At 41.3% G+C, this 24,698-nt stretch overlaps 2 protein-coding genes and 3 long non-coding RNA genes across 12 annotated transcripts; 2 read left to right on the top strand and 3 right to left on the bottom strand.

The window, feature by feature from the left end:
* The first annotated feature begins 6,394 nt into the window (after window positions 1-6,394).
* On the top strand, window positions 6,395-12,890 carry LOC106946906 (myelin basic protein-like). 6 transcript variants are annotated; one of them, XM_015031603.1, is made up of 8 exons: window positions 6,395-6,531; window positions 6,589-6,758; window positions 6,801-6,820; window positions 7,371-7,466; window positions 7,757-7,783; window positions 9,243-9,263; window positions 10,581-10,664; window positions 12,735-12,890. In XM_015031603.1, the coding sequence occupies exons 1-8, from the start codon at window positions 6,485-6,487 to the stop codon at window positions 12,783-12,785; spliced, it is 516 nt and encodes a 171-aa protein (XP_014887089.1). In that variant the 5' UTR covers window positions 6,395-6,484; the 3' UTR covers window positions 12,786-12,890. The 6 variants fall into 6 exon arrangements, with proteins under 6 accessions (XP_014887089.1, XP_014887088.1, XP_014887085.1 ...); XM_015031604.1 differs by adding an exon at window positions 10,769-10,789 and having other exon boundaries at window positions 6,422-6,531; window positions 6,589-6,820; XM_015031600.1 differs by having other exon boundaries at window positions 6,427-6,531; window positions 6,589-6,820.
* Window positions 9,390-10,574, bottom strand: LOC106946908 (uncharacterized). The gene is made up of 2 exons (XR_001424863.1): window positions 10,254-10,574; window positions 9,390-10,216 (listed from the first exon to the last, which is right to left on the bottom strand). It is a non-coding gene; the product is annotated as an uncharacterized LOC106946908 (long non-coding RNA).
* On the top strand, window positions 11,244-12,029 carry LOC106946910 (uncharacterized). Its single transcript, XR_001424866.1, has 2 exons — window positions 11,244-11,538; window positions 11,641-12,029. It is a non-coding gene; the product is annotated as an uncharacterized LOC106946910 (long non-coding RNA).
* A 3,599-nt stretch (window positions 12,891-16,489) lies between the features above and the next one.
* LOC106946909 (uncharacterized) lies at window positions 16,490-17,117 on the bottom strand. Its single transcript, XR_001424864.1, has 2 exons — window positions 16,808-17,117; window positions 16,490-16,729 (listed from the first exon to the last, which is right to left on the bottom strand). It is a non-coding gene; the product is annotated as an uncharacterized LOC106946909 (long non-coding RNA).
* A 1,087-nt stretch (window positions 17,118-18,204) lies between these two features.
* On the bottom strand, window positions 18,205-23,645 carry zbtb22a (zinc finger and BTB domain containing 22a). 3 transcript variants are annotated; one of them, XM_015031591.1, is made up of 4 exons: window positions 23,261-23,645; window positions 21,756-21,975; window positions 19,817-20,507; window positions 18,205-19,222 (listed from the first exon to the last, which is right to left on the bottom strand). In XM_015031591.1, exons 2-4 carry the CDS (start codon window positions 21,960-21,962, stop codon window positions 18,342-18,344), a joined length of 1,779 nt encoding a protein of 592 aa, XP_014887077.1. In that variant the 5' UTR covers window positions 21,963-21,975; window positions 23,261-23,645; the 3' UTR covers window positions 18,205-18,341. The 3 variants fall into 3 exon arrangements, with proteins under 3 accessions (XP_014887077.1, XP_014887078.1, XP_014887079.1); XM_015031592.1 differs by lacking the exon at window positions 23,261-23,645 and adding an exon at window positions 23,116-23,254; XM_015031593.1 differs by lacking the exon at window positions 23,261-23,645 and adding an exon at window positions 22,937-23,102.
* Between the last annotated feature and the right edge of the window lie 1,053 nt (window positions 23,646-24,698).

Genomic DNA, 24,698 nt, shown 5'->3' with positions numbered 1-24,698 from the left:
TAATTTATGTTGCAACTTATTGTCAGGAGACAGAAGTTTGTCTGATGGAATCTGATTTCACAGAACAAATTTCAAGTATTCACAGCGATGGTTGGATGAGTTATGAAAGTCATCTTTAAAAGGTTTGTGGTCAAATTATAAATAAATGGGAGGTAAAAGACGGGGAACTAGAACATTTCTTATAAACTCAAACATGACCTGCCAAAGTGTGTCCGTCGGTTGGAGCCCAGCGTTTTGATGCTAAAAATTAGCATCAATGCTAAAGTAAGCTACAATGTACTCAACAGCATGTGAAGAGTCACAGGCATGTTGAGCAACATGGACTAACTGCATTCAGTATGTTAAAATACTGAATGCAGTTAGTATTACATTAAAGTGTATGAGCTAAAATGCTAATGTTAGCCTAAATGCTGCCAGTGGGGCGTCATTAGCATGTTACACTGACCTCCTCTATTCAGTGTGCTAAACAAGGCTAATAAAAAAAAACCTAAAAAGCTCATTTTAGGAAAAAGGGGAAAAAGCGACTGCTAATGTTTGTGCTAATGCTAATGCACTGCCATGAACTGGTGGGGGGCAGTGCACTGCTAATGTTTGTGCTAATGCTAATGCACTGCCAGCACATCGTTACCAGAAAACGCGCTCATCTCTTAGCAACAGATTATTGTTCAAACAAAACAAGATTTCTTCCCTTTTGAAATACTATTTACACTACTGACTACTTAACAGTTATTTGTGTTGAATATATTATAAAGCAGATATTCGACACAAAAGAAAGAATCTGATTTAAACTTCGTGGCAGTTTGTTACCAGAAAAAAAAGCTCATCTCCAAACACCAAATTAATAAGTAATACTAGAAAATTTCTGAAGAAATTTAAACAGGGCCTGACAAGTTTATGTTATGATTTCCTGGTTAATGAAAACGTGGCATTTAGGATTAGAACGAGGTGCTCAACCCTGAAACCAGGCTTCTGACGCACCTATCAAAATATTCACCAACATCCAACACATTTCTAACTTCATTAAAGAATTTTAAAAAATCAACAGGTTCAGATTAATGACCCAACAAAAATAATAACCTCAGTAATTATTGTTTCAATCAGGTGTTTCGCAATTCTGTGCATTTTGTTTACATTACCCAAAATGAGAAAAGGTGACTCAGAGGTCAGAGGTCAACAGCCAGGCTTTATGCTGGTTGAGTAAATTCAATGTTAATGTTGTATTTTTAACACCTGGAGCCGCCAGCAGGTGGCGCTGTGGGGTTTGCCCCAGTGCTGAGCGGCATCAGAGTTTCCCCCTAAATGGGACTAAAAGCAATAATCTGGGTTATTTAGCCGGAAAAATTTGGATTTATTTTCAGATGTATATTTCCACCATGTTTTTAAAATATGTACAATTCGGTTATACAAACTAAATATTTAGCTTGGTAATTATTTTTATTTAATTTTCAAGCAAAATATTTAACTAGCAGTTTGTAAAAATAAATATTTAGCCTAATTCAATATTTAGCTAGCAAGCTAAACATTTTGCTAAAACTTAAATATTTATTTTTGCCAACTAAATATTTAGATCTGAGCTAAATATTACAAACTAAATATTTACCTTGGCAATCATTTAAACAAAAAGCTAAATTTGTGATTAAAACTAAACATTTAGCTTTCAAAGTAATTGTTTAGTATGCAAGCTAAATATGTAGTTTCAAGCTAACTATGTAGCTTTTATCTAAATATTTAGCCCACAATCAAAATATTGCAATATTTATCTTGCTAATATTTAATTAGCAAACTAACTTTTTTACAACTCCAAGTTAATAATGTAGCTTGCCAACTAAATTGTCAGTTAACAAGCTAAAGCATTAGTTTATAAGCTGCTAGCCGTTAGCTTTTAAATAAACTAAATGATTAGCAAATAAAATATTTAGTTTGTAAACTAAGCTCAGTTTGCTAATTAAATATTTAGTTTTCAAACTAAATATTTAGCTCCAAGCTAAACGGATGGATGGAGGGCTGACCTTCCCACCATCCAGGACTTGTACAGGTCAAAGGTCAGGAAAAGGGCAGCCAGCATCTTTGCAGACCCCACATATCCTGGAGACAAACTGTTTAAACTTTCACCTTAAGGTGGCGCCAAAGACAGTTTCTCCCCTCAGAAATCAGGACTTCAGTTTTCTCTTCTGCTTCTGTAAAAACACCTTCCTTCAAACTATTGACGAGAAAAACTTTGTTTTATCAACAGTTCTTATATATTTACAATATTTTTACCATATGGAAGTAAAATCACATTTTCTGCTTCTCCACAGAGTAAATCTGATTCTGCTGCTGCATTAGAAAAGCAAGCGGTGATCCTGTTCTTCCATATTGTAATAATGCCAGTTGTGACGGTTATAATTCAGTTTTTATGAGGGAGCCGTTTTCTGTTTGTCTTTGTTCTCTGCGGTAGCCGTTCACATCAGGCTTTAGGTTTCTGAAACAGAGAGTCTGATATTGTTGAGCTGCAGAACAAACGGCGGCTTTATGCAGCGAGCCGCCGCCGCCTGCGGCCGGTTGAGTCACTGGTTCCAACCTGGCAGCATCCAACACATTTACATCGAGATGTTTTGCAGCCTAAAGCTGCAAAAATAAAAACCCCAAAGGTTAAAAACGGCGTCTGGAAGCGACTCAACTTTCTGAACAAAATGTTTTCCTGTTCGCTACAAATGAAATCAGGGAGTAATTCTCAATTTGTTGTTTTTGAGAAGAGGAAATGTAAAGACGCTTTTTCCTCTTTTCATGATTTGAAGTAAAATTTCAGGTTATTTTTATTTCTGGATCCAGCAGGAAAGAATAAAATTGAAAGAAGGAAAAATGATTTTATGTCAGAACCAGAAAAACAAAAACTTTCATACGCATCATTTATGTTTTATTATTTTAATCTGAAGCACTTTGTAACATTTGGTGCACAAATAAAGTATTAAATTCATTTCCAGGGTCAAATATCTATAGTTTAAAACAGAAAATGTATCAGCTGATAAGTGTTTTTGTTCTGCAAAACATGAAATATTACCAAGTCAATATCTCACTATGCATGTAATAAGATAAAACTGACTTACACAACTTTTCAGTAAAAGTAAACTTGTTTTGAGTGAATTATTCCTTAATACTGATGAGAAAGTTCTAGTTTAGTTGACATCGTTTCCCTTATAACAAGACATTTTCCCATAAGTGAAATAATCTATCAGAGTAATTAGTATTTTTTTCCTCAATATTAATTATTTACTCAAAAGAAGCTTCTGCGTCTTACTGAAAAGTTATGTGTAAGTTCATTTTTGTCTTATTTCAAGTGCAGTGACATTTTCAATCAGCCAAAAATACGTTGTAAGGTTTTGTGTTTTTATGCGAGTTTAAATAAATCAGAACTGAACGTCAACGCCGCTGCATGCAGAGGTTGCAGGAGTCATGCAAACTGTAGCAGCTGCAGAACAAGCCGGGCTGTCAGGTCTGGACCTGAGGGAACAGAGGGAACCTTTCTCTCTCCTCTCATCGGGCCTCTGAGTGGGCGTCCCGCTCCACGTCGGCATTCCTGCCTGGGTTCACGGCTCTCTCCCGTGTTCGAGTCCCACAGCTCTGTGACATGGCTGCCATTGTTTCCCGGCCGCTCCGGACCGCAGGGCCCTGCAGGGGGCCCGGCCCACTCCCTGCATGCTTCTGTCAGGCCCGTGGGTCGAGTCCTGCAGGACAAACATGTCTCCGCCGGAGCCCGTCCACATTTCCCTGACTGCACAGGAAACCGGGACGCCATGTTGCGTTCTCCCACAGGATTCCTGAGTGGAAGAGTTCAAGCGCAGGCTTCGTGTTTTTCCACTTTTATTGGACTTTTGATTTCCTGCGAGTCAAAACGATGAGCAGCTCAAATCCTCAACATCCCGGACAGTTCAGCACATCACTGATTTTCAAGATGGCTGACAGTTTTGAGCTTTTTAAGACAAATATTCCATAAAATGTCACTTTTTCATGACTAGGATTAACTTTGTCACATCAACTGTTTATTGTTGCGACTTTAACAAAATCTAGAAAAATCAGAAACTGAGGACTTTGCTGTTAGCGAGCCTCACAGCAGGCAGAGAGACGTGAGCCAGTCGTCTTCATGGTTAGCTTCTGCCAATTTGTTCATGTGCTTAGCGTTAGCCTCAATCAACATTTTAGCGGTTCAGTGTTAGCTTCCAGTAATTCTTTTGTGTTTAGCATCGACCTCCTCAAATGAGCATCAGGTTTAGCATTAGCTAGTATATTTCTGTACGTTTTGCAGTTTAGCTTCCACTTACTCTTATGTGTCGAGCAACTTAGCGTTAGCTTCTGCTGTTGTGTTTAGTGGTTTAGAAAATCTATAGGATTTCTATGGTTAAAATATGTAGGTTATGATTTGACACCAAGCACATTCATCTGATTGGTGAATTTAGTGCAGAAATTAATTTTCCATGACAAATATGGTGGGGTCACTTTGGAAAATTAAAAAAAGATAAATAAAAACAGTAAATATGATATCTATGGTCCAGTTATGTATAATTTCACACCAAAAGTATTTGTGATAAATATTACAACTTAGTGCAGAAATCATTTTTCCTGTGACCATCTTGAAGCCACCAGACTTCTTGGTGTTCAACATTTTTTCCTTGGATCATCTGCACCAGGTGAGGTTTTTACACCTGTATGTGAAATATTGGCTAAAGTGGCCAAAGAAACAGGAAGTCCTAGATTACAAATTAAAAGCTCCTACATGCTCTGGTCACATATAAGGAAGAAAAGTGGAAATTAAACAGAGGCCTTTCAGTCACATGTCGTGATCCAGTTAAAGGTTTTAAACTAATCCTGTTTCTGCTGCTGTGAAGCTCATCATCACCTCAGTCTGAATCTACACCTGTTAGTGTTTCTAACAGGTCAGAAGGTTTTGCTCTTGGATTTGAGTCGTTATGAAAAGTGGAGGTGTTTCTGAGGCTGGAGGAGTAGCAGAATCGCTTCATCAGAAACAAACGCCGCCGCCGATGATTCACCATGAGACGCTTCGCTCTGCAGCAACCAGGAAGCCTGGTCCTGTTAGCATCAACATGCTGATGCTAAATCTTGTCTTAAATAGACAGATGCAAATAAGATTTGGTTCTTTGTGATTTTTATGAAGTCAAATGATTCCTCAATTCTCCAGAAATTGTGTTAAGGCTGAGATAACATCTAGAAATATGTTTCCTCATCAGGGAAATTTAATCTCTTTTTCTCTAAAAGTTTCTCTCTGGAGCAAAAATAAAAAAGCAGCCAAGACAAAAAGCTATTTGTGTGAAAATATTAATATTCTGCTGCTGCTTGGGTGTTTCCAACTGAAGAACAACAGAAGCTGCTTTGTTCTGCTGCAGCATCACTGGATCAAACAAACAGAACCAGGACTTTCTGTGCTGTTGGACATTTGACCAATCATCTCTAACGCGTTTCTGGAGCTTCATGCTCCCTCAAGCAGAAGCTGCACAGATTCTGTGGGGAATAAACACCAGATTCCCTGCAACTCTTTTCTGTTTCACTTTCATTTGCAGGACAAACATTCAAGAAAAAAATGATCAAAAATCCTTAAAACTTTTTGTTCCAATGCAAAAGGTCTGAATATTTTCACCAACCTTCAACTCAAAATCCAATATGGCCGCCGTTTGAATTTAAAAACAAAAAAAGATGTGGCATGTGGCTAACTGCAGCATGTGGCTAACTGCAACGTGTGGCTAAAAGCAGCTTGTGGCTAAAAGCAGCTTGTGGCTAAAAGCAGCTGGTGGGTAACTGCAGCTAGTGGCAAACTGCAACATGTGGCTAATGGCAATGTGTAGCTAACAACAGCAGGTAGATAAGAGTAGCATGTGGATAAGAGTAGCATGTAGCTAATGGCAGCTTGTGGCTAATTGAAGAAAGTAGCTAACAGTAACATGCATTTAACAGCAGCATGTGGCTAAGCTAACGGCAGCTAATCCTTTCTAAAGTTAATTAGCTCAACAGAAATCGAACCATTCATGTTTGCAGATGAGATCATAGCTGCAGCCTCCACTGAGCGTTGCATGATGGGTAAATCATGGTTGGGTCCCATCTCACACTGGAACATTTCCACCTCCACCTTTGATGAATTAAAACTAAGGACCAAAGACTGGTTGGAAGTTTGTTGGGGTCACCAGGTTTTCTCTCGGCCCTTTGTGTTTCCAGGCCTTCGTCTGGGTTTCTCTCTTTCTAATTTAGCCGCGGCGCATCGGCAGCTTTCGGTCCAGGCCTTCATCTGGGTGGCTTTCCATCTAATTTAGCCGCGGCGCATTAGCAAGACGTCTGAGGGCGGCCCAACAATGGCCTCTCTGTGCTCGGCGCTCCTTTGCATCGGGCCGTGAGTTCAGCCTCAGAGATAACCCTTGTTGTCCCCTGTGGCCGGGGTGAGACAGATGGGGTGAGGAACAATGGCCGGACCCGTGTGGAGGGCGGCAGCGACTGACACAGAATGTCTGGACCGGAGCCAGAACCAGAACCAGGCCAGCTGTCTCCGCCCTGCCCGACCTCACCCGCCCCGCGGCGCTCCGGGGTCGAGGCGATGACACGGAGCGACGGCCCGCCCCGGCCGCGTCAGACGGGCCGAACACACCCTGAGGGAGCGGCACAGCTGGGTGTTGGCAGCGTGGGCAGCGGATCAGAACCAGAACCCTCCGCGGCAGATATAATGGCTACAGCGAGCACCTCAGGGCAGAGCAGCTTCGGGCTTGGAAAGAAGAAGAAGAGTCCCGGTCTGATGGATCAGCTAAGCAAATTGTTTGGAGGAGAGAAGAAGAAGAGGAGCAAGGTGAGCTTTGAGTCTGGAGCAGCAGCCTCCTCATGGCGAGCTGCACGCTCTGGAGTTCTTCCATCCACTAAACTTTATGATAGGAATCTTTCCAGTCTTGGGATTTGTGGGAATATTTTGAGAACTTCAGGAAATCAAAGAACTTGTTTGACAATTATTAAAATTAATTTTGTACTCCTCCTCCTTTCTGTTGGTGCAATTTTGATTTTAGGGGTTTTATTTTCAGCATATTGTGGATCGGAGCACTTAGTTTAGTAATTATAGACATACTTCAAGATAAAGTATGTTTTTTCATGTTATACATTTTAAGATTTTAAACATTTATGCAGCTAATAAAAATCCAAGGCTACATTTGTGTGCATGAAACTGATTAAAATATAATTTTTAAAGACTGTTTATTTTTAAATCACTCGTTTTCTGTAAATACGACTAAATTAACGCAGTTGTCTCAGCCTGACTGACCTCTTACAGGATGCTGGTCGCTCCACTTTGAACTCTGAACTTTGTTTGTTTGCTGAATGTTTCTGTAATTTGCGTCCGACCTGCTCAGGGCTCGTTCAGGGGTCACCTGGCCGCCTCGCCCCAGCAGCCCTCTGCCCGTCGTCGGACCAATGAAAACGCCGTGGTGCATTTCTTCAGGAGCCTTGTGAGTCACACTTTCCTCATTTAACTTCTCTGCTTTCACATCAAAGTTTCATCTTAATCTGCATCCTAACAGCAACTCCATTTTTGGAAATTTCCTGCATTTTTTCCTGCAGGACAGCAGCAGCTCCTTCACATCCTGCACTGATTGCAAAGCTGCTTGATTCTTTCACCTGCTTACTAAAAATGAAAACCTGCAGGAAACGTCCATCAGAGCGTGTTGTTGTGTTTTCTCTGCCCTGTTCAGTCAGTCACGCTGTTGTTGTTGTTGTTGCTTTGGTGTTTCTCCTGCAGGTTTCCTCCCCGCCTCCTAAATCCACGGTGAGTCTCACTTTTTGTTTCCCCACATTCAGCTGCAGGGTGAAGTTAGAGGAAAGAAATGCTTTAAAATGATACGAGTTTGAATCCAGGAAAGATTTCTGATTATTGAGAACGCTCAGCAGTTCTGGCTTTACTGCCATCTGCTGGCAGCTTTAAAGAATGCACCACAGAGTGAAATGCGCAAAGTTCTTCAGAGAAAGCGCGTCACAAAGGAGATTAAAATGTTCTCTAAACATTTATGAGTCTCTCATTGAAGCTCCATAAAGTACAAATACCTTCTGTTGAAAACTCAGCAGGAATCCAATTAAACTCCTTTTAATCCAAAGTTTACTGTCTAGATTTGTTGCAGAGCAGATTCAGTTTCTTAACATCACATTCATGTTGCAGCGCTAAGTTTAGTTTTATTTCTAGTGGTGTGATCTCCCCTGGTGGAGTATTAAAGACCAGGCAGCAGAAACGGAGTGGTCTCTGCAGGAGTCGGAGCCTCCTCAAAGTCCTTTATGGTGATTACTGAGTCCTGAATGAAGAACAGAGGCAGCAGCAGCATATCGGTGACATGGATGCAGTCAGGCACCTGTTGGGTTTAGTCATCGTTGGTCCCTCCAGGTTTTTGCGATTATACGATCATGGAAATTCATGCAAAATCAACAAATCCCTGCATTTTTCCACAAAAATTATCAAAAACATCAAGTTCAAGCAATATTCAGTATTCCTTATTTCTACACTACTGCCTGAGCCTAAGCTGAAGTCGAGTAATCGTCCAAAGATTCACATTTACTGTCATATATAAGACCAGGCAAATCAGTATCATGGTTTTCCTCCTCATAGCCCAGTAGACCCGGTTCTACTGGAACCAGAACATCTGCTCCACCTCCAGCTGCTGTGGCTCTGAGTCAAACCAACCTGTTCCCCTCCTGGCCTGTGGGGGCGCTGCACCAAGAACCACTGAAGGAAACGACACCAAAACCTCTGAAGACACCGAGAGCAACTTCCTTCTTCACCATGGAAACAAGATGGAGATTTTAGCGGTTGGAGGATTTCTCTTTAGGCTAAAGACCAGGAGCCATTTCTGCTGCTAGTGCTAGGCTAGCACGTTAGCTTTGGTTGTATTTACCCAGAATGCCCTGCGCTGTAGTCCACTTCCTGCTTCTGGAGCGGTCTCCAGTTCGCTTGGCGTTCACATTCAAACCGAACCAGAGTTCACTTCAACCGAACCCAGACCGAGGTTTGGAGGACCAGAGGTCAGAGGTCGGTTAGCGTTCACACCTCACCAACCGGACCGGACTTTCTGGGAAAACGGACTGGTGAGAATGCAGCCGTAGGATCCAAACATCAGGGATAACATTTGGTCAGTTTATGTGACGAGTTGTTGGTGAGAGTGTCGGTTTGATTTGTTGGCGGTTCTGCTCTGACCCGGTTCTGTTTCTGACCTCACTGTCTGTTTCTCTTTCATGTCCAGTGGAGAGAAGTCTTGGGTTTGGTACGTGACACAGTCGAACTGAGCATGTGCAGTGACCCCTGATTAAAACCGTCTGTGGAGAACTTGCTAACCTCCGCGTCCCCGTTTCTGCTTTCAGTCCCACGTCGGCCATCTTTTTATACCCTGCGCCCAGTGGGACCTCATGACTCAGAAACGCCCCCTTCACTCACACACTGATTGTTTTAACAGACGGTTTTGTTCAGTTTGAGAACAATCCTCTCTCCTCCTCGTTTGCTTCCATCCAGAGCGACTCGCTGCTTCTGGATTACTTTGAAACCGCTCGGCTATTTATGACCCGGTAAACACCTTCTCTTATAGGAGCTCTCGGCCTGCTCCTCCTTCCTCCTCCTCCTCTTCATCTTCTTGTTCTGTGTAACTCCTCCACCTCCTTAGTGCCAGAAATAACTCACCAACCCTCCCTTTGTGTCGTTTCATCTCTCAGAGCAATTTGACGGTTGTTCTCAGAACTCTGGACTTTCTCATCCCCGTTTCTTTCCCTCCTGACGAATGTTTCTGTTTTTCTTCTTCCACTCGTTATTCTGCTGCAGTAAAAGTTTAAACATTGCTGCAGCAGAGGCACCAAACATATGAGCCATTTTTCTTTCAGCGTAGCAGCCATGAAGAAAACAGCTTTAGAAAATATTAAACATTTACATCCTCACACTTCCTGTCCTCAGAGGAAACTTGGTACCAATGAGCAGTGGATGTTATTTTCTGCAATTCATTAAATATAGTCAGAAAGTTCAGCTCAGGCCTGGCAAATCTACAGAAATGTTGAACTGCCAGATATTGGAAATAAATTCAGGAACAGCATCTCGTTTAAATGAAAAAACTTGTCATAAGATATAAAGTTCATCTCAGTTTTTGTCTGAAACGAGAAAGCTTCTTATTAGATATAAAACTTGTGTCAAAACAAGAAACTCAATTGAACAAGTTTTGAATCTCATTTTAAACTCAGTCAATAACACAAACCGTTTCTTTAAAACACACAAAGTCGTCCTTGTAACTGAAACATGTGAGACTTCATGCATGTGTTTGGTGTGGAGAACGAACAAACCGAGAACCTGCTGATGGTTTTGGTCCAGCAGCAGCTGCTGGGATGATCTTTGTTCCCACAGAGATTAGCAGATTAGCATTAGCTGCTTTTCCTTTACAAAACTTTGTAGATTTTCCACTAATGTCCAGAAAATTTCTGTTTCTACTGAATCAGAAGCTGTATTAAAAATCACACCTGAATGAGTTTGTTCATGCGATAAGTCAGTAAAATGGATGAATACATCAGGCTGAGCTTTCAGCTCACTGAGGGTCTTTTTCCAGGCCTCTGCGTCGCGAACTGAGAGCACGAAGTCGCCGGTCAGGAGACGCAGAGAACAAAGCACGCTGTCCAGGATCTTCAACCTGGTGAGCTGCCTGCATGTTTGTCTCCTTTAAAGTTTCTGTTTTCTCCCTGTGAGTCTGGGCTTCAAAAGCACGTTTTCCTGTCTGTGTTCACGCAAACGCATCAGTGACGCTCTCCTCCGAGATCAGTGAGTAGCTTCACCAGCAGCTCAGCCATGCAGCTAAATCCATCAGCTTTACATCTGCCTCATCATCATCATCACCTAACAAGCTGCAAAGCTGCAGCATCATTTTATGCTGAAACGTCACGCAGCCATGGGAAAAGAAAGTACACCCCGTTTCATTCAGAAGGTTCTAAAGATCTTCCAATCCTACTAGAAGTAAACAAAACACAAATGTTTGCAACAGTAAAGTAAGTACACCCTTCCTCTTAGGGTTGGATTAAGCGGTTTGGATGCGGCGTGTCGGTTTGTGCCGACAACGCCAGGGTGGAAAACCATCTGGGAAAGTTCAGAGGTCATCTCCAAACCACTGTCCATCGCTCTCCAGAGAGGAAGATTATTCCAACAATATCTTTAAACATACAAAATAGTTGAAGAAAAAACACTTTTAAAATGTAAAAAATTAAAAATATAAATTAAAAAAAAGTTTAATAATTGGAAAAAAAATTAAAATGGGAAAAAAATTATTTTAAAAAATTTACATAAAACAAATATTCCAAGAGGTAAGCATCTCAGCATGAAGCTCAGAGAGACTCCACAGGCCTCGTTAGCTGCTTAACGGTCAGGACACTGATCCAGCATGGAGGAAGGAAACAAGATGGCTGCCGGATTGAGGTTAGCAGCGACGAGACTTCTGGGACAAGGTCCTCGGGCCAGATGAGGCCAGAGAGGAGACAATGGACCAAAATGAAGGAAACCCAAACACAGCAGACCAAGTGAGAAGCACGGTGGTGGAGGAATGATGGTTTTCCAGGACAGGAAGAACACAGGTGTCAAACTCCAGACCTGAAACTTTCCACGTTTCTCTGCTTCAACAGACCTGAATCAAAAAGTAGATCATCAGCGCTCTGAGGAACTTTCACCTTTTGGTTCAGGTGAGTTGGATCAAGAAGGCATCTGAAGGCTGCAGAGTCATTGAGGCCTGATGATGTGGAGCACATCCAGGTGATGTCCATATTTATTTTTCTGGACAAAGAAAAATAAATATGAAGTTGCAGTAGGTCTAACCTGTTGATGGTACAGTTGGGTTTAAGGTTCAGAGAAAATAGTTACAGGTATTTTCCTAACTGTTCGATTTTAGACCAAAGGTGCAACATTTTTCAACCTGTTCCCCTCCTGACCTGTAGGGGCGCTGCATCACGAACCTCTGAAGGAAACAACAAAAACATCTGGAGACACTGAGCACAACTTCCTTCTTCACAAAATGGAAACTAAAATGGAGGCGTCAAATTTTAGCAGATTTCTCTTTAGTCTTTGGCTAAAGACCACGAGCCATTTCTCTCGCTAGCGCTAGGCTAGCACGTTTGGGTTGCATTTACCCAGAATGCCCTGCACTGTAGTCCAATTTTCTGCTTTAGACCACTTGGCGTTCACATATGGATTGGAACCGCATCAGAGTTCACTTCAACCAAACCCTGACCAAGGTTTGTAGGCAGACCAGAGTTTGTTTTTGGTTCCATTACGCATTCGCACCTCACCAAACAAACCGGGCTTTCTACACAAATGGAAAAGGGGACAATGGGACAAGCCTAGTTAAATCAAGGTTATTATTATTATGATGTCCCTAAAAAAATGATGCTGTTCAACAAACGTCAGAAGCCTTCAGACGTCATCCATTAACTTGTTCTGCAGCCACTGATTGGCCAAAGTTGGGTCCAAACTGGGTCATCAGCAGGACAATAATCCCAAACACAGCGGGCTGTCAATGGTCTACTCAAAGTCCAGATCTCAACCTGACTGAAATGCAACATTTGTTGATAAAAATTGGTGATTTTGGAAAGATTGTGGACTTTCTCATCCCCATGACTGTAGATGCAAATATCCATCATTCATCCGTTTTCAAACAGCTTCTGACACCCGGTCTTTCTGGAGAGAATGACTGTTTTTAACCTTCCTCTCTTCGTCTGTCCAGGGAGAAACCAAGTCCCGTCCACCCCCAAAACGCTGGAGCACCATCTTCTAAGCTCTCCGCCGACCTCCACCGCTTAGATCCAACGGGACCAGAACACCACCAGGAAGGAGAGGCGGATCCCCAGGAGTCAGACCCACAACCTCAACAAATGTTAACCGACTAACGCAACGCTTCTCCAGACTGAGACAGATTTTTGTAAAATCTGGAGAAAAGTAAAGTTTGACTTTGTTGCTTCTAAAGAATGTTTGAATGTTTCTGAACCTTCCTGCTTTCCGTCTGCTGTCGGGTTCGTTCTGTCTCGGTTTCCTGCCTGAGTGACGTGTCGTTGCTGTCGCTGATGTTTAGTTTTAATCAGAACTTCATCTCTCTTCAAACGCCAATTTAAATATCAAATAGGTCTGTTCTGGTAAGATTTGATGCAGCTTCATGTTTGAGGTACTGTAAGATGCTAAATGTTACATGGCCCTTTTCACTGCACTGTACTAACTCCTAATCTCATGATATCTGTGCATCCTAATGAAGGCTTTAAGGAGAAGATGGCAGACGTGTCGTCTGAGCTGATGGTTAAACCGTAAGTGAATCAGAGGTTTTAGACGGAGTGAGGAGATCAGAACTGTAGGGCAGCATGTTGGGTTCAAGTGCTAAATAATTTCTCATTTGTTTTCATAAGTTTGTTCTAACAGAAAAAACACTGTAAATATCCATTTATCCTCCCTGATGTTTATGTGAAACAGCTGTGCATCGTAGCAGAAACTCGTTCAGTCTCGTCTTTAACGGTCAGTAAATGTGGCTTCACACCAACCAGCCTGTTTGTTGCATACATAGTTTTTCTCACTGCTGGTCAATTATCCTTAAATTATGTGAAAAAAGTTAACTAGATTATGTCACAAAGACATATGGAGGAGAGGCAGAGTGCAACACCTGCAGATAGAAAAAGAAATATCCAAACCAAATCAGATTAAAAACAGAAACTCAGTGCGTGTGTTTTCTGGATCATAGAGCATATCAGGACCTTTCATGGGGTTACACCAACCTTCGACAGACCGATGTCTGCGGTGGTTAAGGTCAGGAATATTGACTTGCATCTCAGTAAATCAGAATATTCTGATGAGGCTCATCTGTCAGCAGGTGCTAAACATTCTTCATTAAAACCACATTTCTGTATTAAAAGTATTTTTATTGGTCTGATGTGATGTTCTAATCTTAAATGTCATGTTTTCATTCACTAAAAGCAGAAAATCATCAATATTAACAAGAATAAAGGCGTAAAAACATCAGCATGTGTGGAATCTATCTAATGTGTTTTGGGGTTTATTCATAAATGAATGTAAGAAACACAAAGTCCTAAAAATGATATAAATACAAACTAAATGCCAATTACAATTTAATGTATAAATTACAACCATAGAGACTACATTGTTAGATAACTAGTTGATTTGGTGTCTGGGCAGCGTTTTGGCTAGCTGGCCTTTTGGTTGAACCTCTTGCAGGTTAGCTGGTTAGAGAGCATTTGGTCATTTGGCTTGTTGGATGGTTTTGATGGTCAAAGACACTAAAAGTAACTTTTGTACCAAACTTATTTGTACAAAGAAAATCTTCAACAGAAAATTGTGTTATTGACGTGTTTGCTAGTTAGACAGCTTGCTAGTTGACAAGCTAGCCATCTGTCTAGCTTGCCTTCCAACCATCTAGCTAGCTGTTTAGCTAGTTTAAAGTATGCTTAGAAAACATGGAAGAAGAGTAACTAACTTCCCCCCTTTTGGTTGCTGAGAACAATAAACACAAATTATTTGTAGTTTTAGTTACATCACTTGGTCAACTACTTCATTATCTCATTAATTTACAGAGATTTGAGCACCAACAGCATTTTGATACGAACATAAACATGAAGTATTGTTGAAGAGACTCATTATGAGCATTTCTCATTGACAAAGAATCCCATTGTTCCATAAAAGCTCCCACAGGTTGCTGTGAAACGCTCTGGAGGCCGACCATCTGCCAACGCCACCAGAGCTCGGCGTCATCACAGCGATGCGTCACCCACATCAAGACCTTCTCTGTTAAAAATTTATCTCTGAACTGAGAGCACAACAAATCTACACCAAATCGGTGGAGGTTGTACGTCTATGTGTTAATAATTTCATTTACTCTATAAAACTTCATTCTCACGCTGTGGCAGTGACACCAGAAGCGCCACTACACCTGACACTGCTACGATTTGAGGTCTCCGTCTCCATTTTTGAAACATGGCGTCAAGCGTTTCTCCCCATTTTCACCAGCTTTCTGATTGTAATGTCGTCCACCGTCTCAGGAGAATACCGCAGCAATCTGCGCATCGAGTAGAAATGCCTCACCGCTCGCTCAGCTGGGAACCGTCAGAAGTACAACTACAACTCAGCCTTTAAGGGGTTAATGAGGTTCTGAGGGCCCCAGAGATTTTTTTGTAACAAATGTAAAGTTAATATACCTTACATCAAACTCATTGGAACATATTAAGTGTTTTATTACAGTTTCTTCCAGTTAAAGGGGAATTTTTCCTCTTCATTTTGACACCCTGCTGTCAGGAGGAGAGAATGGTTAAAGTCAGCAGGTTTCCTTAGTGTATCTATATCTATATCTCTAGCTCTAGTCTGGGCTGTTCTTGGTCTGATCCCTATAGGAGCCGTTTCTCCAGCAGACCAACCGAACCAGAGGCATGAAGCCTCCGATGGCTCCTCGGATCTCTGGGACACACAAACCCCCCCACCACGATAAGGTGGCAGCCCAGAGGGGACAAACCAGAAACAGCTTAGCTGATCTGGAGAGAGGCCTGAAGGTGGCGCTCTGGTGTTAGACCAGTGATGGAAGAGGAAGACCTGACAGTATTAACTGATGTAAAATGGCTGCCTTCAATCAGCTTGGTTCTGTGGGTTTCTTCCTGTTCCTTTCCTTACAGACAGATTTTAATTTGAATTACATTTAAGGACTGTGAGTAAAAGAGCCCTTCTACTATATGAATGGATAGTATTGGTAGGAACTGTTAAGTTTTTGTTTTCTCTGTTATTTTTCTGTCTGTAGAAGCTACACCTGGTCTTGCGTTCGAATTGGCTGTGGTTCCTTCCTATAAGTGGACATTAGCTGACATGATGCTGCCATCACCCAACTGTTCATCCAGAAGAAATTAAATTGCACAAGGCCGCACATTGTTTTGGCGCAAAAATAAATTGGTTTTCACGTTTAAATTTACATTGCTGAAAGCAAATAAAATTGAGATATTTAATTATTAAAGTATGAACCCTGCCTTTGAAATATTTTAAATTTCAAACTAAATATTAAGTAGATACAAAATAAAAAAGGTATGCATGCTTAATTGTAAATGAAAGATCTTATTTTCACCCAAAAACATTTTTAAAAAATAATCAAAGAGATAAATATCTTAATACAGCTTTAGTGATGTCAACATAGCCACATTAAACCATCACTGATGATGTGTAAATATGTTAAAGGTTTACTTACAAAGCATAAGCTTACCACTAAACTGTATTTGCCAAATCCTTGGCAGCCATCTTTCTTTTCCGTAACTGACTTTCAACCATGAACTTCAGATCCCAACATGCTAATTACACCTACAGGTCACAACAGCACAAAAAAACTTAGTCAGTTGGATTTTCAACATTAGATTCCTGATCAGCTCAAACTCTCAGCAGAGTCAAACCAAACCAAGATGCCTAGCTAAGGCCTTCAACAACAGCGTTAGCATAGCAAAACCCACAGTACCTTGAGATTTCTGGACCCGCCATCGAACAGTTGTTTGACCTGTCCAACCGTTGATGGGTCGGGCGAATGTCCAGGCAGCTTGTAGACATCCTCAGCTTCACTGCGTCTCTTTAGTATGTCCATAATCCATCTGCTGGCAGCTCAGGACGCCATTTTGTTCTCCTCATATTTCAGTGATGCCAGCAGCCAAACAAACCACTGCTGAGACGCCATGGTCGGTCCGTCCTCAGGCAGCTGCTCTGTTTAGACACAGAAATGGCTTCGATAACTTTATCAAGGACAAAAAAAAAAAAAAAGGTTTCCGAAAAATAACTTACCGAATAACAGACGCAGCGACTTCAAACATGGCGACGTCAGGTTACTAAGCCGCATCAACGCGGCGATGATTTCAGGTAGATCCGCAAATGTTCTCAGTCATTTAAGATGACAGTCAACGCAGATTGGGGGTCTTGGGAGGAAAGACCATTCCCAAATCCGAGTTCCAGGATGCTGGTTTCATGTCTCTGTGGCCAAGTGCCTCTCATTTCAACCGCTCACGTCAAAACTGCGCCATATTGCTACCCTGTATAGCGCATGCGCCTCAAGCTCATAAAAAAACAAACATGGCGCCGTTCGACAGGGTTGCCAGTTTCCAGTCCAAACAGAACCCCATACAACTCAACTTCTAAAAACTCATGTCGATAGCACCATTTGTTTTATCCATAGTACAGTTTTAGAATAATTTGAAGAAACAGTAAAATTTTTGATTTATGTTTTATAGTGTATGACTGAAGAAAATATCTTTTTTTTTAAGTTTACATAGAACAAGCCAGTTTATCTCTAATACTGTTTTAGTTTTTATCCCTAAAATATATTAGGGATAAACTGGCTGGTCCTCAGAACAATTAAAATTTTCAAAGTTTACCCCTGTAAATTCTAGACTCTAACAGGTAAAAATAGTCCACAAAAATCCGTGTAGGACGGCGAAGTCCTGGCGCAAAAATTCGTGTGATAGGTGGACGGAGCCTGGTGCTGCAAGGTTGGAGACCTTGTCCTGTTAGGCGACGGGGCCTGGATAATACTCGTGTTAAACGGACGGCGGAGTCCGGCGACGACAGGAGATTAAATTCCGTAACAAAAGTAATTTTTCCAAAATCTCCTTCTCTTTCTTACTGTTTATTCAATGTCACATGCTGTTTTTATTTGTTTTTAATTATGTAAAGCACCTTGAAATGCCTTGCTGCTGAAATGTGCTATACAAATAAAATTTGATTTGATTTGATTTGACTAAACTGCTGCTCCAGTCCTGGCTCCTATGGAGGCTGAAGAGTGCCAAACAATATATTATTTAAATGCATCATTAATTTATTAAAACATGTCACTCTATAGATTTCTTATCCATATTTAAATGCTATATGATTATTCATAAAATGCTTCTTAAAAATGTACAATAAAGTTGTCTAAAATACATTTTTATTTATTTTTAATTTATGCCAACAGATCTTAATTAAATGTTTGGCTCAGATTTAATTTCAATGCGAATATATTTCTCCAGTATATACTGGAAAAAGTAAAGATAAACAAATACACCATTTACTTTTGAGTATATGTACACACATAAATATGTATTTATATATGTAATTTTTAAATATGTGTAGTTGGTCCTTGTTCCATCAGTTTGGACGTCTCTTGAAGACCCTAGGATTAAAGGATTAAATACGTCACAGACAAAAACTGACAGAAAAACATTTTAATACATTTATTTCAGTTCAAATTAATAACTTATGTGCAAAAAGCAAATTAACTTAATTTCCAAAGAGGAAATTGGCAGCAGAGCTCAGGATTCCTGCAGCCTGGACTCCTGGAGGACTTTTAGGTCTCACTGAATCGCTCGGCTGCTTCCTCCTTGAAGACATGACCAACAGAGCCCAGATCCTGAGGCGGCGCTCCCAGGATCCCGGGAACGTCGCCCAGCAGTCCGCCCATCCCATCGTCCTCCACCTTCACCTGTCCCGCCGCCACGAACACTTCCCCGTCATCGAACCCCAACCCATATCTGTCTTCCAGCTCCGCCGCCGTCGCCGTAGCGCCGCCGCCGCCCGCAGAGGCCAGCCTCTGGCACCGCGCCTGGTGGCGCAGGAAGCTGTCCCTCCACACCACCTTCTTCCCACAGAGGCTGCACTCGTAGGGCCGCAGGCCGCCGTGGGTCTTCAGGTGCTTGGTCAGGTGGTGCTTCATCTTGAATGACTTGGTGCAGACGGGGCAGCCGAACGGCCGCAGGTTGAGGTGCTGCATCTTCACGTGGCGGTCCCGCATGCTCTTCAGCGTGTACGCCTTCCCGCAGTGGCACAGGTGGACCTTCCCCGCGTAGCCGCCGGCGCCGGACGCCGAGGATGAGGAGGATGGCGTCGGCGGGGAGGGAGGCGGGGGAGGAAACGCGGCGGAGGACGACGGCCAGTTCCCATCCGCCATGCTGAAGTCTGGGGACAGCAGAGGACGCTGGGAGACGTGTCCCGTCCCGTCCTCGATCTCATCGAACGAGCCGAAGCACTCCAAGTCTACGTCTCCATCATCTTCCTCCTCTTCGTCGGGCCAGGAGCCGCACGGCGGACCCGGAGCGCCCGGTCCACCAGCGGGGACGTCGTGGACCTGAGAGGACGGGTCGTCTCTCTGGAGTCTGTCCTTCAACAGATCCAGAGTCGGCCTCCCAGCAGAACGCCCGCCATCCTCAGCGCCGCCTGGAACCCGAAGATCTGCAGGAAAAATAGGAAAACGCCTCAAAATGCAGCCAAGAAGACGCTCAGAGCTGAACTTTGACCTTTAAAGGTATTTTGTGTTTTCCAGGCACATGGTGCCATTGAAGTAACTATGTTACCTTCAGTTGTTATCAAAATGCTGTACATATCAAATATAACTTAAAAGAAATTTGACTTCCTAATTTAACTCCTTGAAATTGGGCCGCTGTCTCTTTAAGAAGCTCCTGCTCTTTCTGAAGCTCCGCCTCCAGGAAGTCAGCCCATCCTGGGTCCTCTATTAACAACATTTTCACCAGCGTCGCTCTGAGCAGCTGAGTGGGGAGGAGATCAATTTAATCTCAGAAATTAAAGAGTTTTTTCTTGCTAATTTTCAACTCGGACCAGAAATGTTTCAGTTTTCTTCTAGAAAATTTCTGAGATTTTGCCATTTTTTTTTTTCAAACTCAAAAAGTTTCTTGTCTTTTCTAGAAAATTTCAGAGATTAATCAAAAATTTCTGAGTTTGTGGCAGGAATGCATTCCTCTTTAGTTTTCTCTATCATGGCGGTCCGGATTGACCTGTGCAGTTTTCCGTTCTCCCTCTGGTTCCTACCGATCTGGGTGAAGCCGTCCTTCGCCTCCTCCTCTTCCTCCCCGACTCCTTCATCAGCCTCCGTTTCTCTCATGGCTTTCCTCCTCTTCTCCTGGGTCTCCTCTCCGCGCTGCTGGAACCGGACCTTCTGCTTTGGCGCCTCGGCAGCCGGAACCATGCCCAGGTACCGGCCGCTCTGGCCCGGTCCGTCGTGGCCCGACGGGCCCGGTTTGGCCGGGCTCGTGATCCATTCCTCCTGGCAGCCGGGCGGCTCTCTGTCCGGGTAACTTGGGAGTCCGTCCAGCTGGGAGTCGGCCGGGTTCTGCTCGGAGGATGGCCGCGGCCGGGTCCACCTCGCCTCCTGCTGCGGCCGCCGCCACGTTGCCAGCGGCGGCAGCGCGTCCGGCTTCCTGTCCCTGCGGCGGCCTTCTCGCTCGGCGTACAGGCACTCAGTGCTGCTGGGCGACTGCTGGCGGGACGCCGACCCGGCTGCGGCGCCAGGCTCCGCCGACGGACGCGGCCGCTTCAGGATCTCGGTACATTTGTCGACGATGTGCCACATCTGGAGGAAGCTGGCCACGGTGACGTAGTTGACGATGTCGTCGTGGATGATGCTCAGCTGGCCGGTGTAGGCAGAACTCAGGACACTCTGGAAGGCGACCGGGTCCAAGACGGAGGGAAGCGACACGGTCGTTACGTTCTTCAGTAACACCTGAGAGAAAAACACCTGGTCAAAGAACAGATCATCACAGCAGGGTTCCCCCAGGGCATCGTAAGCCTGGCGGGCCACCAAGCTCTACGTGTGCACAGGCTAAGTTTTGTTTCATATTTTAGTTTTTGTTTTTATGTTTTCCTTTTTCACCTGAAGTTTGGTATTGTTAACCATGTCTTCTAATAACACATAACTGTGATATTTTCAAAATTCCTTCTTTAACTCAAAAACCACCAAGATCATCCAGTTTTCCGGGAGAATCCCTGACAAGTCAACGATTAATGATTAATCTAAAGTTGATCAAGTAACTATTAATCAATAAGGACAACATTTTTCAGAATATAAGTAAAAAAAACATCATTTTGTGTCTGCTGTATTAAATACTCCATAAATAAAACAAAAATTGTGGTTTTCCGACATTATTACACTTTGATATATTTATAAAACACAGCAGAAGATGAACTTCTGGGGTTGCTGAATAAAAAGACAAAAGATAGAAAGAATAAAAAGTGAAACACCTAACTGCTCATGAATAGAGAAATACTCATACAGTCTCTAAATGCTCTTTTCTCCATGAAGTGCATTAATTCATCACATACCTCAATACCAACCAGCATGTCATTTTCCGTCATGTTATAATTTTTTTATGTTTCTGTTATTACGTTATTACAACAGCATATTAAGGCCATTGGACGTAGAAAAGGAGGAATAAATGTCCACTAAAAAACTCACAAGTTTTGAAATTAATTTTTTTTTTTAATTACTAGAAAAACAAGAACATTTATGAGTTTGAAAAGTCAAAATTTTGCTAAAATTTTTGCTAAAAAGTAATAAAAAATTTTTAGGTTAATCTAAGAAATTTTCTTGAAAAAGTAAACCTGGAAATTTTCAAGTTAAAGAGTCAAAAATTTTGACGCTTGAAAACAATTTTCAAGTTTTTTTAGAAGATTTTTTTAGATTAATCTCAAAATTTCTGAGTTTTTTGGCAGAAACCTTTTGCATCCCACATCAAACTGTTGGTTTTTCTTTCCTGTTCTGGAAATTTTTGTTATTGTATCATCTAGCTCCCTTAAGGATGACCAGCAGCTCCCTCTGCTGGATGGAGGCCAAACTACAACAGTAAAAGACTGAGTGAAAGTTATTAATCAACTGGAACTCATTTTAATTTAATAAATCTATAACAGTTAACACCTGGGTGTCTTTTCACACTCAGGTGAGAAAAGAGTCGGCAAACACGAAGGAACCCACCTGGTCGTGGAAGTAAGGCGAGGATGCAGCGAGGACGCAGCGATGGGCCCTGAACACCTGACCTTGAACCTGGATGGAAAGGTCACACAGTCGGCCTTCCTCACGCTGCCGGTTCAGGTTGTCCAGAACGGCAGCACGGACGCCGGGAAAACACACCTGGACGGTCAGAGAGGGCGGAGCCACGGCATCGCAGCAAGTCGGGTCCATGATGACGGAAAAACTACAAACAAGAAGCAGATATATCTGTCTGATATCGATCTGAATTATCTACCTTCAATTACAGGTTCATGCAGAACCAAGGAATGCTTTCATTCTCATGTCTGATTTTAGGTTTTACTCTGGTTGCTTTTATTTTAACATATCAATATTTATGGGAATAATTAATCAAGAGTTTTGAAAGTTTTGTGGTCCAGAGTATCGAGGTGTTAACACAATGTCAAGATGGAAAGACATCAGTCATCTACAAAAGGTCAAAGGGCATCTGCAGCCATCTGAAGTCCATTAGTCCCAAGACATTGTAAAATTTTAAGATAAAGTTTTTTATTTAAAAAAATTAAAATACATTAAAATTCAAAGAATAAACTAAACAAATGATGTAAAAGAAAATACATTTAAAAAAATAAAAAATAAATAAATCAAAACATTCAAAAGATTACTCTCAATATATTTTAAATGAAGGAAAATTATTCCAAAAATTTAAATTAATTTTATCTGTAAAAATACATTTAAAAAACGAAACAAACAAATATAAGTTAAATTAAGATACAATGAAAGTATTTAAAATAAATTATTCCAAAAACATACGTATATTTTTTAATTAAAATTAATGGGGTTTTTAAATTCAATAAAAACAATTAAAAACTGGAACAATAAAAATGTAACAGAAAACTTACAAACATTAAACAAAAGATTATTCCCAAGATAAAATATTTAAAAAAAAATGAAGATAATTAAAAATATAAAAGTTTACGATAATAAAAATGTAAACCAAAACTTGCTAGAATATTTCACAGCCGAAGCAGCAGCAGATATACAACAAAACGGCTTACAAAGAAATAAAACAAGGTGCTGCTGTGGCCTAGTCAAAGTCTGGATCACAATCTGAAATGACAGCTGAGCAGGAACAAATGTCTGTACACAGACCAGAGCTCCTCAGGTGATGAGGCCAGACAGAACCTCACCTGTTGCTGGAAGAGGTTTTACCTGCAGGTGGACCCGGAAGTGGATTGTGTTTAACAACGCTGAGTTAAATATGTAAATTAACCTCATTTCAACAGTTACGTAGCATCAGAGCTGCTTCAACACCGAACAGGGCCGATAATATGATTTCCAACTGAAGGTTCGGGTTATAGCAGATCACCTGTTCGGTCTCTGAGAGTCTTTGGAAGTTTAATGATTTACTTTATTGTTATTTACAGCCTGGTTCCGCTTCAGCCATTCGTTCCCACTTCCTGATTTATGCTAACCCTTTAGCCGCTAGCTGCCAGCTCCGTTAGTCTTGTTACCTTTGATGGTTTCTCCGCTTTACGGTTGTTGACGGTATTCTCGATTATTCCCAAAACAACATCGCCATTTCTCACATTACTCTTTATGTTCCAGGTGTCAACTACCGCCGCCTGCTTAGGACAAAATACACCAAGCTAGTCCTGCAGAAGCTGATGCTGCGTTCAGTGTTACTGGGGAATAGAGAATTACGATTCAAATGTCCTCCGTTCACTTGTTAGATTAGAACAAGAACAACTCGGATAGTTGACAGTTGGATTTGATAAGTTAATGTTAAAATGTTGCTGCACGTTGACAATTAAAATATGTAGCACAGTTAATGATTACATCATTCAAACATATCTAAAACGTAGTTTCTTTTTAATCAAACTTGGCGTATAAAGCTAACAAGCTGTGATATGTTTTAATTTAGTGAATTAAAATGTCTAAAGATAATCCTAAACAAATCTACCGTAATTGTCATCCAGAGCGACCGCAGTGCTCCATTTTAAACGTTTAATTCAAGGTGATATTAGAAATCCCGGGATCACGTGAACGCAACATAACGGTCCATTCTGAGCTGAAGCAGCTTCCTGATACTCAAAGCGGAGTGAGAGAAACTGACCTCATTACAGCCGAAAACACGTCGGGGCGTCAAACTGCTTCACTAGGAGAGGCTGAGACATCTACTGAATATTTTACCTATTTGCCTGACTTCCTGTTTAAAATATCATTTTTTATTAATGTAATACTCTGATGTTCTGAGATGCTGAATTTTGGGGTTTTATTATTTATGAGTCAGAAACATCAAAACTACAAGAAATAAAGGTTTGAAATATTTGTGTAATGAATATAATAAATTAGTTTTACTTTCTGAAATGAGGACAAAAACACAAGTGCACTGATTTTCTGAGGAAAAACGCATAAAACTTCGAGGTAGGCATAAACTAAATATTATCCAAAGTAAACATTTGAATTTCAAACTATTTATTTTCAAAACTAAATGTTGAGCTCAGACATAAATATTCATCTTGCTAATTATATTTTGTAAATATAGATATTGTACATAGTTAGCAATTATGAGATAAATATTTAGTGATCCACCTAAATATCTAATTTGTTGTTAAGTTTGCAAGCTAACTAGCAATTGTTTGCTATTTCTGTATAAAGATAATTTAAGTCTGAACTAAATATTTACTATGGAAAATAAATACTTAGTTTGAAAACTAAATGTTTAGTTTGGAAAATAGATATTTAGCTTGGAGCTAAGCATTTCTTTTTCAAACTAAATATTTATCTCTAAATAAAATAGTTATTTTGCAAACTAAATGTTTAGCTTCCTTACTAAATATTTAATTCAAATCTTAAATATTTAGGTTTTAAATTAAATATCTAGCTGGTGAATAAAATATTTAGTTTGAAACTCAAACAGTTGTAAACGTAGGAATGACATGGTGAAAA

This window comes from Poecilia latipinna, unplaced genomic scaffold (assembly GCF_001443285.1).
Source record: "Poecilia latipinna isolate Pla-1442-1.1 unplaced genomic scaffold, P_latipinna-1.0 Scaffold211, whole genome shotgun sequence".
Lineage (NCBI taxonomy): Eukaryota > Metazoa > Chordata > Actinopteri > Cyprinodontiformes > Poeciliidae > Poecilia > Poecilia latipinna.
Note: the sequence above shows the minus strand (reverse complement) of the source record. Positions and strands in the feature narration are given on the sequence as shown.